The sequence below is a fragment of the Rhinolophus sinicus genome, chromosome 12 (assembly GCF_057876585.1).
Source record: "Rhinolophus sinicus isolate RSI-liver-muscle chromosome 12, RSI-T2T, whole genome shotgun sequence".
NCBI lineage: Eukaryota > Metazoa > Chordata > Mammalia > Chiroptera > Rhinolophidae > Rhinolophus > Rhinolophus sinicus.
In genome coordinates, this window is record NC_142512.1 from 28,511,645 (window position 1) to 28,527,250 (window position 15,606).

General features: G+C 34.6%; 1 protein-coding gene across 1 annotated transcript in view; it reads right to left on the reverse strand.

Moving 5' to 3' along the window:
* Nucleotides 1-751: 751 nt before the first annotated feature.
* Nucleotides 752-15,606, reverse strand: part of MED13 (mediator complex subunit 13) — a 94,483-nt gene continuing 79,628 nt past the window's right edge. The window contains exons 24-30 of the mRNA XM_019732482.3: nt 13,872-14,014; nt 13,193-13,351; nt 12,889-13,074; nt 10,854-11,002; nt 9,254-9,427; nt 5,080-5,180; nt 752-4,746 (exon numbers count right to left, since the gene is read on the reverse strand). Coding sequence (XP_019588041.2) covers nt 4,614-4,746; nt 5,080-5,180; nt 9,254-9,427; nt 10,854-11,002; nt 12,889-13,074; nt 13,193-13,351; nt 13,872-14,014 — 1,045 coding nt within the window. The 3' untranslated portion in view covers nt 752-4,613. The remainder of the gene's footprint in view (nt 4,747-5,079; nt 5,181-9,253; nt 9,428-10,853; nt 11,003-12,888; nt 13,075-13,192; nt 13,352-13,871; nt 14,015-15,606) is intronic.

Here is a 15,606-nt window from a genome sequence, read left to right on the forward strand (position 1 = left end):
CACCTTCAGGTGTACAGTGCAGTGGTCAGGCACAGGGCTTCGTTTTCAATACTGGAAACTACAAATAGTAAAAGGTTGTATATAGTTGTGTTTAAATGAATAACTCCCCCCCCCGCCTCACCCCAAAAGCTTGATTTGCGTAATTATTTTTAGTCATACATGATAGTAAAAAAAAAATATTTAAAAACTAGAGGTAATATAAACTGAGACAGAAAATAATTTTAAGATAGAAGTTCCAAAAACATACACATCCTTTTAAAGAATTATTTTAAAAGTTCTGCTGGCAGAAACTATTTTAAAATGACCACAATTATGGAGTTTGTCCTTAAGTTTGGACAAAAATATTTAAAATGGTCATTTATACAAAATGGACAGATCTATTTTTGATGGATTGTTCATATCTGAACAACACTTCATAAGTTTCAAAAACATTTATGTGATCCAAAAATAGGATAGAGCTATGCTTTAAATATTTGAAGGCAGCTTGTTTAGACTAGAAAACTGGTATCAAACTGATCAGTCTAGGAGGAATTAGTATGTATGTGCATATACAATTTTTCTATACATTATACGTTGCTATATGATTAAAATCTATTTTTAAAATAAAATACTTCAGGTGGAGAAGTTAAAAGTTCATCAATTAATTTTAAGGTTGCCCCTCTCCATTTGTAAATGATACAAACGTAACATTGCTATTAATTTTTACACAAATTTAAGATGGAAATATTTTCAACAGAATGAGACACCACAATGAAGGCTTCATGAATAATTTATTCCATTTGAAGTTTTGATTTTTTTGTTTTTTTTTTAAAAAGTATAAACCTTTTCATTTCCTCAATCACAATTTGTACAACTCAGTGTTATGGCATTCGGCAGCAATAGTGTTTGTTCCTTATTCTTTTTTCTGTCACGTTAAAAAAAAAAAAAAAAAAAGCAATTGGACCATGTTAAGTGTCACTGCTAAACAACTTTAAAATGCCCCTTCATAAAGTGACCAAGCTATTTTGAGAGTTGATGCTGACACATGTCCAGTAATGACGTTACAATTTATAGTTTAAATTCAGTAACTTTAAGGTCCACAAATCCAGTTTACTTTGAAAACTAAAGCTATTTAGTTAAAACTTCATGAATACATCAACCTGAGGAGTATTTTAGGTCCAAAATCCAGTTTTTTAATTAATACTCCACAAAAAAGAAAACTATATATATATAAATTTAAAACCACAGTTCTGGGCCCATTAAAACACCAAGAAAAACCAAAAGGTTAATATTTCCAGCTGATTTTGGAGGGAATGGGCAGGGGGCCAAAAAAAAATCACGTCAGAAACATTTTTCCTTAATTTAGACAAACTAAAATCTCAAGAGGAAACCCAGACCAAAACATCACTCATGCACATTAAGTGTATTAATAGACGGATATGCAATGCCATAGTGGATGAATAGCAAATTATATGATGCAACAGCATTTAAAAACTTCCTTTTAATGTATTCAATTTGAACATTTTAAATAATGCAACATAGTATTTTGATATTACAGTATTAACATAGTGCTTGATTAAAGATCTGCAAATCTTTGTAGTAACACATTAAGTTAAAAAATTACCTCAGAAGGTAAATATGAAGACGAAAGGAGAATATTTTAATACAGTAATCTGTGCCATACTGACAATTGAGTATGAATACAGCTGAGGATAGTTGACTAAGTAGTAAGAGCTTAATTTTAGTGGTTTAAGAAAAGTTTAGAAAGATTTAAAAATTACAGCTACTTTAAAATTTAAGGATTACATATAAGTACACTTGGTGGCCTTCTGGCCAAACAATAAGGTGTACAGAAATTTATTCATACAGTGTTAATTCACAGTCCTGATAACTGAATGGCTTGCATAAGAAAGGTATGGCTAGATGTTTCTCACTGGCTGGAAGCAGACATTATATAAGTAATCTTTTTAAATGCCAAAATACTGAACTTCCACCCTGCTTTGTAATGGATAACTGCACAAAAAAACAGATATTAATTAGCACTGTAACAAAGAAGTCAAGGTGTTGGTGATCAACTGGTATAAAGTATATTATTTTACTTACCTATTTAAACAAAACTACCCACACTTGTCTGTGACAGTACATTAGTAAGTCAGATCTATTCATCCTGCATAAAAGGCTTTTTTTTTTTTTTCTGAAATCAGTCTCTTGACCTTTTCTAATGGCTATTTATAACAGTAATTTTCTATTTGAGTGTGAACTTATACATGAAAGGAAGAAAAAAAAATCTTATCAGTAAATCCTATATATTTGGGAACTACTCCCTGATTCCCAGATAAAAAGGAATACTGGTTTCCTTCCTTATGGCTCCATATAAAAGAAACTGTCAGGGAATCATTTTTTAAAAATCTATTTTCAAACTGAGGTGTGGTTACTAAAGGCTAGTGATTTTAAACAATTGAGAATACAGCTTTTATTTTTAAAAGTCACTAATGCGCTAAGTATATAAAAAAGGATATCCTTTTTATAGAAATTCCAAATAAGCATCTTTTCCTTCAAATCTCAGACAAGTTTTATTAAAGTACAGAACAAAACATGCCAACATAATCTGTAGTGTGTTAGCATAATTTAAAAATGAATGCAGAGATGCGATCTTTAAATTTTAATTTCAAAATATGCTGACCATTGGGATTGCATTATAATTTTGAAGAAATAATTGAAAATCTTTGTCACCAATTGTGTTTTCTTTATAGAAAAAAACAAGACTTGTTAATGGTTTAATACACACAATTTGAAGAAGTTATATTGTTCTTAAGACAGTGATATTTAAGCTAAGCATATAGTAATTACAAAACAAGTTTCAGTAAAAATAAAACATACTGAATTATTGTTTTGTAAAACAATTGATTTTGTAGAGATTAGTGAACTTACAAATTTGGAATTTGGTAGACTGCTTCCAAGAAAGATAGGTAGACTTGGCGACTGTGAATTCAAGTCAGCAGCACAGGTAAGAGGCTAACTTGGACTCTCTTGTGAGCAGCACTGTAGAAAGAATTTTCCGAGGGGGGTAAAGCCTGCATAAAAGCAGGTATCTTGGCATGTGCAAACAAGAAGGGGGAAAACTGTACGGAAGAAAGGGGTGAATTAAAGTCCCTAAAATTCAAGTCCCTTCTTTAGGGAGGTGAGAACCTCCTTGGCATATGCCCTGCCTTAATCTGAGCTGTGTTATACAGAATAGTACAGACTCTGGTGTTTGGGACTATCATCTCCAAACCAAGAAAATTAAATAAATAAAAAAGGCAAAAGGAAACGGGTTAAGTTTAGAAAATGGTTCTTTAACTAGTGGAATAGAGTCTGAATACCAGAATTCACTGAGAATCTATTTACACCACAGTTTGATTGCACACACACACCCATACATATGCATACTCGCACACACATTCCCAATCTTTAATTTAAAAAAAAAGTCAAACAATCAAGAGTGACTGCTCTTAAAATAATTTGTAAAATGCCTAGAGCTGGGCTAAATTTCAACCTTATAGCAGATCCTGAAGATAATTTTCATAATTAATAATATTCCCATGCCTAGATGTGCCACTGTTAAAACTGAAAAAAATTTAAGCATGTTAACTTTAAACACCAAAATTAGTTTAAGCATTCAGTAGCAAATGTTTTTCTTGTAAAACTAAGTTTCTTTCACTGGAAATGGCCTGAAATATTAGTCATAGCCCTAAACCATAGTACAAAATATAACTGAAGAATTCTCATTTTATTCTAAGTTAAACCACCTAACAATATCACTTGTATATTGCCATCATGTTATTCTGTAAAGGTGTGATATATAAAATGCTGTAAGACCTGGTACCTTTTCAATTTATAAACACAGTGAACTTCATTACTGTACATGTACTCTGCAACTACAGCTTAGCTGTAAATCCTCCACACACAATGGTATGGACATTATTCCCCCTCTATCCCATTAAACTGTACATCGAGACAATACAAATTTACTGTCCCACCCCCCTTACAAAAAAATAATACTCTAAAAGCAACCCTACTGCAACTTTTTAATTAAGACGATTACATATATTTTAGACCAATTGCTTTAAAGCAAGAAGGCAGTATAAACCTTCTAGGAAAATTTTTATAAAAGAGGTTAAGAAATATAAGACAATTTATACATTTAAAAACTTACAATAAATAAGAGATGCAGGCATTTTGAATACTAGATACTATAATCCAATACAAGAACATCTTGATGTTCTGAAGCCATTATGTTGAAATTCATTGTTCCTCATTTCCTCCCCATGCTTTTAATATTCATTTAATATGACTGGGTACTATGGCTCATTACTTTTCACAAATACTGTGACTGGAAAAAAAAAAGGTTAATTTTGCTACGAAAATGTTATAATACGTTTTGTATGATCAGTCACCATCCTAAAGAGTTCAGTATAGTCAATGAAAAATAGCAGGGTTATAGCCCCTCCCCCAAGTCAAAACAATATTTGTTGAAGTAATAAGAATTAGACCCCATCACAAATGACTTTCACTGAGAAGTAACTGTAACTTAATCTTGCAGCGAAACGTCTTTTTTCCTTGTTCTTTTCTTGCACAGTTCCATCAAATGAAGATCACAGCATATTCATGATAAAGTTATATAACTGATTCAGCACCACAAAATGAATTGGGAGACATGAGCGTCTGTCCTGGATTGCAGGGTCACAGGTTAGCCAGGAGAGTGCATTGTACTGTTCCAAAACAAACCTGAAAAGCAAATAAACTATATAAGTCATGTATTTCTTTACACTGTAGATTCTGGAAGCAGTTTCCAATTATGGAATCTAAGATTCAAAGTCACTTAAAAAAACATGGAAGGTATGGAATAGAGTCCTTGGGGAGATTAACAATAACTAATTTTTAAAAATTACTCTCAGAAGTAGGTTATGTGTTAGAAAGAACTCATTCTGAATGATGTAATTCATCCAGAGACCCAAGGGTACTATAAACTATTGCTAAAATGAGAAAAATATGTAAGGATCAATACTATATTTATTCACAGTTGCAATGGAAAACCCTTAATGGTAAAAAGAGCTGTACCTGAGGACATCTGAAGTCTGATTTGAGTCAAGTGGGTGGGAGTGTTTACTGTGAAGCAGCTCGTCAGATTGCACTGAAGGCACGTGGAGGTGCAAAGAGGCCTAAAAAAATAACAGGTAATCAGTCAGCCAAATAAAAAAAAAAGTGTTGGTTTTACTGTATTTTCCCAAGGTCTCTTCCTTGATGAAATACATTTTAGACTTATGTAAGGAATGGGAGCCACAATAAAGATGCTTTGTTGTTCTTGTTTAACTCATTACAGAAGTAATTTTTAAGTGTGTAATATTACAATAAAGCTGAAGAAAAGGAAGACTCAATATATTTGAGTCTTACTTCCTTTTCTTCAGCTTTATTGTTTTTGAGACCACATGATGATCCTAAAAAAAAAGAACTTCTAATTATTTTCTAAGTGTAACCTGCCTAGATGTGTAAAATAAATGTTTAAGGAAGCGCTAAGCTGATAAACCTCAGTACAGTCTGTTTCTAGGTTACACAGAATTTAAGACTAAGCAGAGATACCTAGGTGTAGCACTGAAAAAAGTAAAAAGAGTATCCATATGCAAATATTTTACTGATAAAGCTATAAATATTTCCTTCCCTTGGTTAAAATAACTTATTTATTTGAAAACTATAGGAAGATACAAGTTGGAACAGTCAGGAAAGGGCAAGTAGATACCTGAAAAACCCAAGAGACTTATTTCAATCTTGAAAAACGAACTCCGATTTTTAGAAACTACTCTTAGCAATCAGGTGGTCCTCCTGGGTTTCACAGTGAACGATCAAAAATGTCACACAGGGCCAGCCCGGTGGCTCAGGCGGTTAGAGCTCCATGCTTCTAACTCTGAAGGCTGCCGGTTCGATTCTCACATGGGCCAGTGGGCTCTCAACCACAAGGTTGCCAGTTCAATTCCTCGAGTCCCGCAAGGGATGGTGGGCTCTGCCCCTGCAACTAAGATTGAACATGGCACCTTGAGCTGAGCTGCCTCCTGGATGGCTCAGTTGGTTGGAGCACGGGCTCTCAACCACAAGGTTGCAGTTCGATTCCTCAACTCCCGCAAGGGATGGTGGGCAGCGCCCCCTGCAACTAAAATTGAACACGGCACCTTGAGCTGAGCTGCCACTGAGCTCCCGGATGGCTCAGTTGGTTGCAGCGCATCCTCTCAACCACAAGGTTAGGTTGCCGGTTTCGACTCCCGCAAGGGATGGTGGGCTGCACCCCCTGCACCTAGCAATGGCAACTGGACCTGGAGCCGAGCTGCGCCCTCCACAACTAAGATTGAAAGGACAACAACTTGACTTGGAAAAAAAGTCCTGGAAGTACACACTGTTCTCCAATAAAATCCTGTTCCCCTTCCCCAATAAAATCTTTAAAAAAAAAAAAAAAAAAAAAAAATGTCACACAGCTGTTGAGGGGCCCTAGGCCGTTTGGAATAAAAGCCCAGTGCATTTTAAAGTACGCCATGCATGGAAATTAATCTCTAATATTAGTCAAACTCAGCGTTTATTTTCTGTTCTCATGGTGCTGTGCTACATAAACCTATAAATCTTAAATCTACTTTTGGCGAAATTGTGAGCAATACAGTAATACAGTGGACAGATGCCTTCTTTTGCCAAATTTCATGGACACTCAGTGACAACTAGCACACCCATTTAGATATGGCAATGAAGAGTGAAGGAAATGAATGTGGTACTTTTCTTCACTTTTCAACTTATAAAAGTGAATCATTTTGTTTATAAGTCAATGTATATAATAGTGTTTAAAAGCCTTGAGAAGATGGTGGTATTGACTGCAGAAACTCAGTAGATTTCATTTTGTATACTGTAAAAGGTACTATTTTAATATAGGTGCTCTCTCCTCTACAAATGTTAATATATGCATAAACTCTTCAGTCATATATTCAGGAATATAACCAAAGATATATATGTTTCAAGTGCACATAAACTCTTGATTTATGAGTTATAAGCAAAAATCTAACATGGCAGATCCCTACAAATTAAATGAATGTAATTAATACCAGTGTTCTAATTTCTATGATAAAAAGACTTTTTAATCATCTAAGTAACAACCTATTATTTTTCCAACCAAAGAGAAACATACAAGGTAGTTTTACCGCCTATGGTATAGAAATGGGATGTATGAAAACAAAAGGTGAACCAAATTGTGGTTAAGTTATACCTTACCTGGTAATTCACACCAGAAGTCCTAACCTTGTTACACTGTATCTGAGGGTGAATGCCCACTTTACTCTATCCTCTCTGCAAATAAATATTGAGTAGAAAAGAATCTGGATAGTCCCTTGGACTTTTTATAAAGTGGTGTTTCCTTAAAATATGCTCCGTGAAATACTAAGGTCACGAATTATTAATAGGTATTACACAATCCTTTTCTTGTGCATTAAAGTAAGTTTAAGAAATGGTAGGTAAACAATGTTATTTGCTGCTGTTTTTAGAGAATTTAATGTGCATACACATATTGTAACAACAAAAGGGGGCAGAAAGCATGTGTAGCACAGCACTTCCCAAAGGACCAAAGAACCCTTTGTTTTATAGAAACTCCAAGGGCTACTATTCTGCAGAAACCCCTTTGGCAATTATGTTCTTGTAATAAGATCTGTATAGATCACTGCACATATATTGGAAGGGGAAGGAAAGTCATATGATGAAAACTAATTAACCTTGCTGACACTCCCTAAATGTATTATCTCATTAACAGTCAATTCAGATCAACAAATCAACAGCTGTTTAGCACATTCTTTATGAATGTGCTAAAAAAGTTCACTACTTAATCTCAAATGTTATTGACCTAACAGTATGTGTGCCAAGGGTATCAAGATTTAATAGCAATAGGCTTAAAAGACAGCAACAAGCCTGTTGAAATAATATAAGCAAGGGTCCCAGAGTTTGACTTAAGATTCAAAGTTCAAACTTAGCATGAATTTAAAACTTAGAGCTGTTTCATAATTAGATAATTTTTGTAATCTTGTGTAGAAAGTCATATGTGGCAATGTATTTAAGACCTTAGACAAAAACTACAAGATTTCAAAAAGCAATTGGTTCATGTACACATTAAAATATAACCTCAAGAAACTAAAGCATACTACCCAACGTTTACCCTACAAATAAAAGCCAGTAAGTAGTTAACGTAATGTGACTTATGGAGTAAAACAGTCAACTTCTGGTAGGTATGTGTAATTGTGAATCAGATCTGAATTCGTTCTTTTGAAATAGTAGTACCGTGTCCCCCCCCAAAAAAAGTCCGGGTCTTATATTAATTTGTGCTCCATTAGGATTTATTTTCTGGAGACGTCTTATTTTCTCATGTACAACAATCTACATTTATTCAAATTCAGTCATGTCATCTTCTTCTGGAACATCGTCATAATGTATTAAAATGTGTCTGTCTGGCAGAGATCTTAACTGAGGTTTATTTTCAAGGTAGGTCTTATTTTCAGGGAAACACGGTAGCCGCAGCATTAACAAACTCTGGATAGGGCTTTTACATCTCATTTTACCATTTTATGATTTATCTTAATTTTATTGTATCATTTGCTAATGAATTTGTGTTGATAAAGTAAGTTACTATGGGTCTGAGAATCTCATTACTTAATATCAACCACTCCATAGTTTTAACACAGCAATTTGCACAAAGCTAGAAAGCTTTTTTGAGAAGGTAGTAAATGGATCTAAATATCAAGTTTTCTTACAAAGATTAATGAATCTTTCAATCCCCCAAGAAATGCAGACTAATAAGAGTGCAGTATGATGTAATTCAAAAAATAACATTGTAACCACTAAAAGATCCAGGTTTTACCAATTTATGACTTTGGACCAGTGAGTTTTTCTGCACTTTAATATGCTCACCTAGAAAATGAAATGGTTAAAGGTAATAAAAGGTTTCTCCCAGCTCTAAACTTCCATATGTGCAGCTGAAATTATATGAGCAAGGGTCCCAGAGTTAGACTTAAGATTAAAAGTTCAAACTTAGTATGAATTTAAAACTTAGAGTTGTTTCATAATTAGATAATTCTTGTAATCTTGTGTACAAAGTCATATGTGGCAATGTATTTAAGACCTTAGACAAAAGTTACAAGATTTCAAAAAGCAACTTATATACTTCTCAGGACTTAAGCCATCAATTAGCGTTACTTAGGAAATGGCACAGAAATGGCAATACCTTAAGAAAAAGGGGACACTGATATTGTGCTTGAGGACATGCTGACCAGAACCAGTCAGGTAACGGACCCGCTTTGGCAGTTGATACAAAGTAACCAAGGGCCAATGGTTGCTGAAGAATATTAGTTACTTCATCATGAGATTCTGTTGAAAGTAGCCGATCAGTACCCTGACCCTTAAAAAGACAAAATTAAGTGTGTTAGTTCATTTGATACACCTAGGCACTAAATAAAAATACAGAATGGTTTATAGCAATCAGTCTCATAATCCTATCACTTCAATTTTTAAAAATACTGAAGGACATTGAAAAAAGTTAATTGCTATGTTACTTTGTAAGAGTATAATAATTAGTAATAACATTAAAAATTAGTTTTAACAGTTGCATGAGGAAATGAATATGCCAACTATTATTTAATAAGTTTGTATTATTATGCCAAGCCCATATTCAGAGAGAGAGAGAGAGAGAAAGAAAATCTTTGTAGCTGATTGAAAAATACAGAATGTTCAATGAAATTCCTACTGTATTTCCTAAAATTCCCTTAACTAATTCCTGACCACCAGAGACACGCCCAACCAGAAGGTGGATTAAAATTTAGCTTTGTTCATCTAGCACTATCTACAAAATGCAAATAATGTCTGGGAAAGCATATGGCAACATGAAGGGACAACTATTAAGTGATGCTCATATCTTTGAATTAGTTAATGTATTTATTGGTATTTATTTTAAGGAAATAGATAGAAAGAAGGAAAATGATATACATGTTCATTGCAACATTATAACAGAAAAAGATAAAATACTTAAATGTCCAACATTTTGGGGATGATATAACAAATTATGGTAAAACACCAATGCAATGTTAAAAAGTTGATTATACTTATTGAAAACTACAGTATAAGAACATGTGAAGGAAGGTAATTTGCTAAAAGTAAAAATAGTTTATTAAAGTGATGAGATTATTAGTGCTTTTCCTTATATAATTTTTCAATAATCTCATTTGTTTTCAGTTAAAAAAAGGATTGGACAATGATCCTTATTTTCAAAAGGCAGGTTCTAAACATACATCTACTATAATAATCAAATAACCACTACATATAATTTCACTCAAATAAAGATGTTATTCAAATGAAGGCCAATTAGTTTGAGAAGGAAAAAACAGCATTCTTCCATAACTAAAAATAAATGGGGGCATGGTGGTCAGTGTTTTTTCTGTTCTTATGAGAAAATTTGTATTTCTATTATGCTCTTTGTCACATCCCTGATATGAATGGTAGCCTTTAGAGCAATATACTGATTCTCAAATATCTGATCCTATACCTGAGTAGAAGTTATGGTGAAATGGCAGGAAAAACACACACAAAAAAGATTAATGCAGTTTTCTAGAAAATAAAAGGTCAAGGAAAACAGAACCACAGAGTTCCTCTTAATAATGTACAATTCGAAGTACTTATGTCCATAAGGAACTAACAGTGCATGACTATACTGTTAACCTCACTATTTGCTAATTTCCAAGGAAAAAATGTGCTTTATTTTATGTAGCAACTCACTTCTGAATTAATGAATGACATCTAGACAAACCGAACTTTTATAACACATTGGTTACCTTGCCAGTATCACCTCCATGGGGGTAATGAGATCCTGGAGAATGCACAGGAGACCCCGTTGGAGATGCAGGAAGAATATTAATGATATCAGGGTCAAGATCATCTCCTGTGTCTAACAAATCAAAGATACCCATTCCATCTGCTCCATCTATGTAGTAGAAAGAAAAAAAAAAAACCTCCATTTTTCATATCTTATGGTTATTTATAGGAGAGAATTAAAATTACTTTAACCAACATCTACTGAATGTTTACCATGTGGAAAAGTATTGTGCTTGAAGCCATATAAACAATTATACATAAACATGCATGTGGTAGTCTAAATAATGGCCCCCCTCCCAAGTATGTCCACGGCCTGGTCCCAGGAATCTGTGAATATGTTACCATAAAAAACTTCGCAGATGTGATCAAACTAAGGTTCTTAAGGGGGGAGATTATTGTGGATTATCTGGGTGGTCCAATGTGATCACAGGGGCCCTAATAAGAGGGGGGCAGTAGGGTCAGAGTCAGTGAAGGAGCTGTGACGACACTATACTGCTGGTGTTGAAGATGGAAGATGGGACCATGAAGAAGAAATGTAAACGGTCTCTAAAATTAGCAAAGGCCAGGAAACAGATTGTCCTGTAGAGCCTCCAGAAAGAACCAACTCCGCCTTCAGCCCAGCAAGACTGACTCTGGACTTCTGACCCCCAGAACTATAAGATACTGTGTGTTGTTTAAAGCCACTAAGCATGTGGTAATCTGCTACAGCAGCAATAGGAAACTAATACAAAGCAAACACAGTATGCTGGAAATGAAAATGTATTTAAAATGAGATTAGTCACAATTAATACCCTTAGTCTTTATTATTTAACAAAACATTCAAGTTACTGTATAACACACTAAAAGAAGAGAATAATTGGGCGGCCGGATGGCTCAGCTGGTTAGAGCGCGAGCTCTTAACAACAAGGTTGCAGCAACTGGACTTGGAGCTGAGCTGCGCCTTCCACAACTAGATTGAGAGACAACGACCAGGAGCTGATGGGCCCTGGAACAACACACTGTTCCCCAATACTCCCCAATAAAACTTAAAAAAAAAAAAAAAAAAAAAAAAAAGAATTAACACCCATGTTTGTGATTTTAGGATGTGTCATTTTCTAAGGTAACTCAGAGCAACAGTAGAATATCATTTACTTTCTCTTCACTAGAAGGCAATCTGTAAGTTCATTCAGAAGAGGTACATCTCTACTCTGTCAGTTAATATAAATTATTATATTACTTTGGCAAATCAAGATAGAAAGGAATATAAAATGAGCTGCAAAGTCCATGTATAGGTAACTCAACACCACAGGCAGAAACACGTACAAACATTTTATGATCAATGTTGTCTTTTAAAATAAGTAAATATTAACAAGATAATTCATAGTACCAGTTCTGATATCAATAAGGTACAAGAATGGTTATATTAGTTACCTACTGCTGCTTTAACAAATTATCACACACTTGGTGACTTAAAACAACACACATTTATACTTTTATAGTTCTGGGGTCCAGAAGCCCAAAATCAGTTTTGTTGAGATGAAATCAAAGTGCTGGCCAGTAGGCCAAACTCAAGGTACCAGCAGGGCTACAGCTCCCTCTGGAGGCTCCAGGGGATAATCTTTTTCCGTGTTTTTTTCCAGCATCTAGAACTGATTCCTTGCATTCCTTGGCTCAGGGCCCCTTCCTCCATTTTCAAAGTCAGCAGCATAGCACTGTTTCTTGGACTCTGCTTCTGTTTCCATCACATGGCCACCCCCTCTTGTGCACAAATTTCCCTCTCTCAAGGATACTTGTGATGGCATTTAGGGCCCACTTGCATAACGCAGGATAATCTCTCTAGCTCCAGATCCTTAATCACATTCACAGTCTGATTTTGCCATATAAGGTAACATTCACAGATTTCAGGGACACTCACAAGACATGGATATGTTTTGGGAGCATTAATCAGACTACAATCAGCCATAATCACCCAGCCTTATTTTATATTTGCAAACCTTTAAAAAATAATTCACCTACCATTGTTGGGATTAAAAGCTAAGTCCAAATTTTCAGTGGTATAAGTAGCTGAAGCTACTTGCACAGAAGCAGAAGTAGGGAACACAAGTATATGAGTACATGATGTATCCTGTGGGGTATTTAACTGAGAAGTCTGCATGTTTAGTGTGGTGCTTCTTCCAAATACAGAACCAGTTGACACAGAATCTGGAAAAAAAATGAAACGTATTTTTTTATTTTAATACATAAAGAGCCAATTTTACATACTACTTAGAAACTTAAGTGCGTAAAGAATTAAATCTGATATAAACTAAAGATAGCTAACCTGGCATAATAACAAAAGAGCCTTGGGGTTCCATTGCTACCAAGCAAGCACTGAGAATGCTGGGAGAGTCTGCAGCAGATATACCACACATTCTACACATGTCTTTGAGCCTTTTACTTAGAGACTGCAAGTTTCGACGACTCAGCAAACAGCTCCAATCTGTGGGTATCAATAATAAACAAAACATATTTATATATATCCAAAATAACAGCATTGTTGACACCCTATAGAACCAAAGTTAAAACATAATGGTTTTAAAATTAGTGTATTCCTCAAGCAGGAGTCATCATCAAGCCAAAAATATCTCACTGGTGATGTCATTCAACATGCTTTATCCCCCTAACTTTAATGTACATCAGTATCAATTAGTATCTGCTATACAGAGGATGAGCTGAATAATAAGCAGAAAGGGAGGGAACAAATGAAAGATGACAAAAATAGTAGTGATGACATTGACATTAAAGATGTAACATTGTAAAATACACTTTAATAATTTGAACTAAGCCATTTGTGCCCTAGACATCTGTACTTCCTCTTTAAAAACAAAAAAACAACAACAAAAACAGTATTTACAACCGCTGTATTTTGTTCAATACATATAGCTAGATGTGGTCTGAACAGTGTATGAATTAACATTAAACAGAAATTTAAGTACTAAATAATAAAAGCACAATTTTACCTTTCAATTCTCCATGACCAATCCTTCCTAGACGGCCAATTACAACTCGCCAAGGTAATGAACTCATTTGTACAAGTCCTAAGCACCACTCCCAAAGTTTCTGTAGACCAAATCTTCTGGCAGATCCTTTTTTCCGACGAGCCCTATTGTACGGAATAAGTGAGTCACATATATTTCTAAAATTCAAACGATGAAATTTAAAAGAGCTCACATTTTTGAAAAACTGGTCCCTTAATTTTAATGCTTGACACTTTCTACCACAAATCCTAAGCAGGAATATATGTAAAATCATAGGGGAGGCATGCTAGTTTGTGTTTTGTTTTGTTTTAACATACATTAAAACCTATACTTAACTTAGAATGAAAAACTGTCCCCAAACCACTTAAATTCACCAGAAACACTGCTCTAAATGAGAGATTAGCAAACTTTTTCCTTAAGGGGCCAATATTTTAAGCTTTGCAGGCGATCAAGATTCTGTTCCAACTATTCAACTCTGCTGCTGCTGCAGCATGAAAGCAGCCACAGATAATATTTAAACAAATGAGTGTGGTTGGATTTGGTCCACAGGCCATACATTTTGCCAACCCTTGCTCTATACTTTAAGTTGAAGACTATTAAACAAAACACCCCACACTTCTCAGACCAAACAACACTGCTGTGTTTTCTGCATGCATGTCCTTTATTAGGCAAGTATATAGCATAAGCACTCTGTGGCTGAGCAACAATGGCTACCATTTATTGAGTACTTATTATGTACCAAGCATTATGCCCAATTTACACGTAATACCTCATTTCATTCTAACAACACTATGAGACAGACAAAATTATCCTCCCAGTTCTACAGAGAAGTAAGCTGTAACTCAGCTTACTCAAGATCACATAGCCAGTAAGTGGGGATTTGAACCTAGGTCTCCATGACTCTAGAGTTGGACCTCTTAACCATTCTCTTATTCTACCTTCAGAAAAATGGCAGTATTATCTTTGTATTGGAAAGGTGGTATTATTCTTTCTCTACTTTCTCATCCTTCACAGATAAGCATCCTCATTTCAAAGCTCACTTAATTAGTACAACTATTCTATTTAGAAAATCAAAACTGTGTCAAGGAAATATATAAAGCACTGCTTTAAGGTTTATAAAATAGTCAATAAATCTCATAACCAACAGTATAAAATTAATGTTTCTGTATTCTGCTTTCCCAGCCCTAAAATCTAATAATCATTAAATATTTCTGCACATAACCAATTTCTGAATTTAAAGAACAGAACCGGAGCTGAGCTGCCAGTTAGGTGGCCGGTTGACTCAATTGGTTAGAGCACAGTGCTCGTTTAACACCAAGGTCGCCAATTTGATTCCCACATGGGCAGTGAGCTGCGCCCTCCAGAACTAGACTGAAAACAATGACTTGACTTGGAGCTGAGGGGTCCTGGAAAAACTGTTCCCCAATATTCTCCAAAAAAATTTTTAAAAATAAAATAAAATAAAAACTACTGCATGGATTTGCTTTTCAGGATCTCATAGGCAGTGTTCACTAGCTTTGAAACATGTTACTAGAAATGTCTATTAAGTGATAACTCAATATGAGGCTCACCTCTTGGACCTATTAGTTGTAACCGTCATAATTAATGGCCTTATTTAATTACTACCAAGAAGAACTCTAAAAAGAAGGCCACCACCATTTTCAGAAGACACTGTAACATTTAAATGATAAAATTTTCAGTCAACAATTTTAGTAAA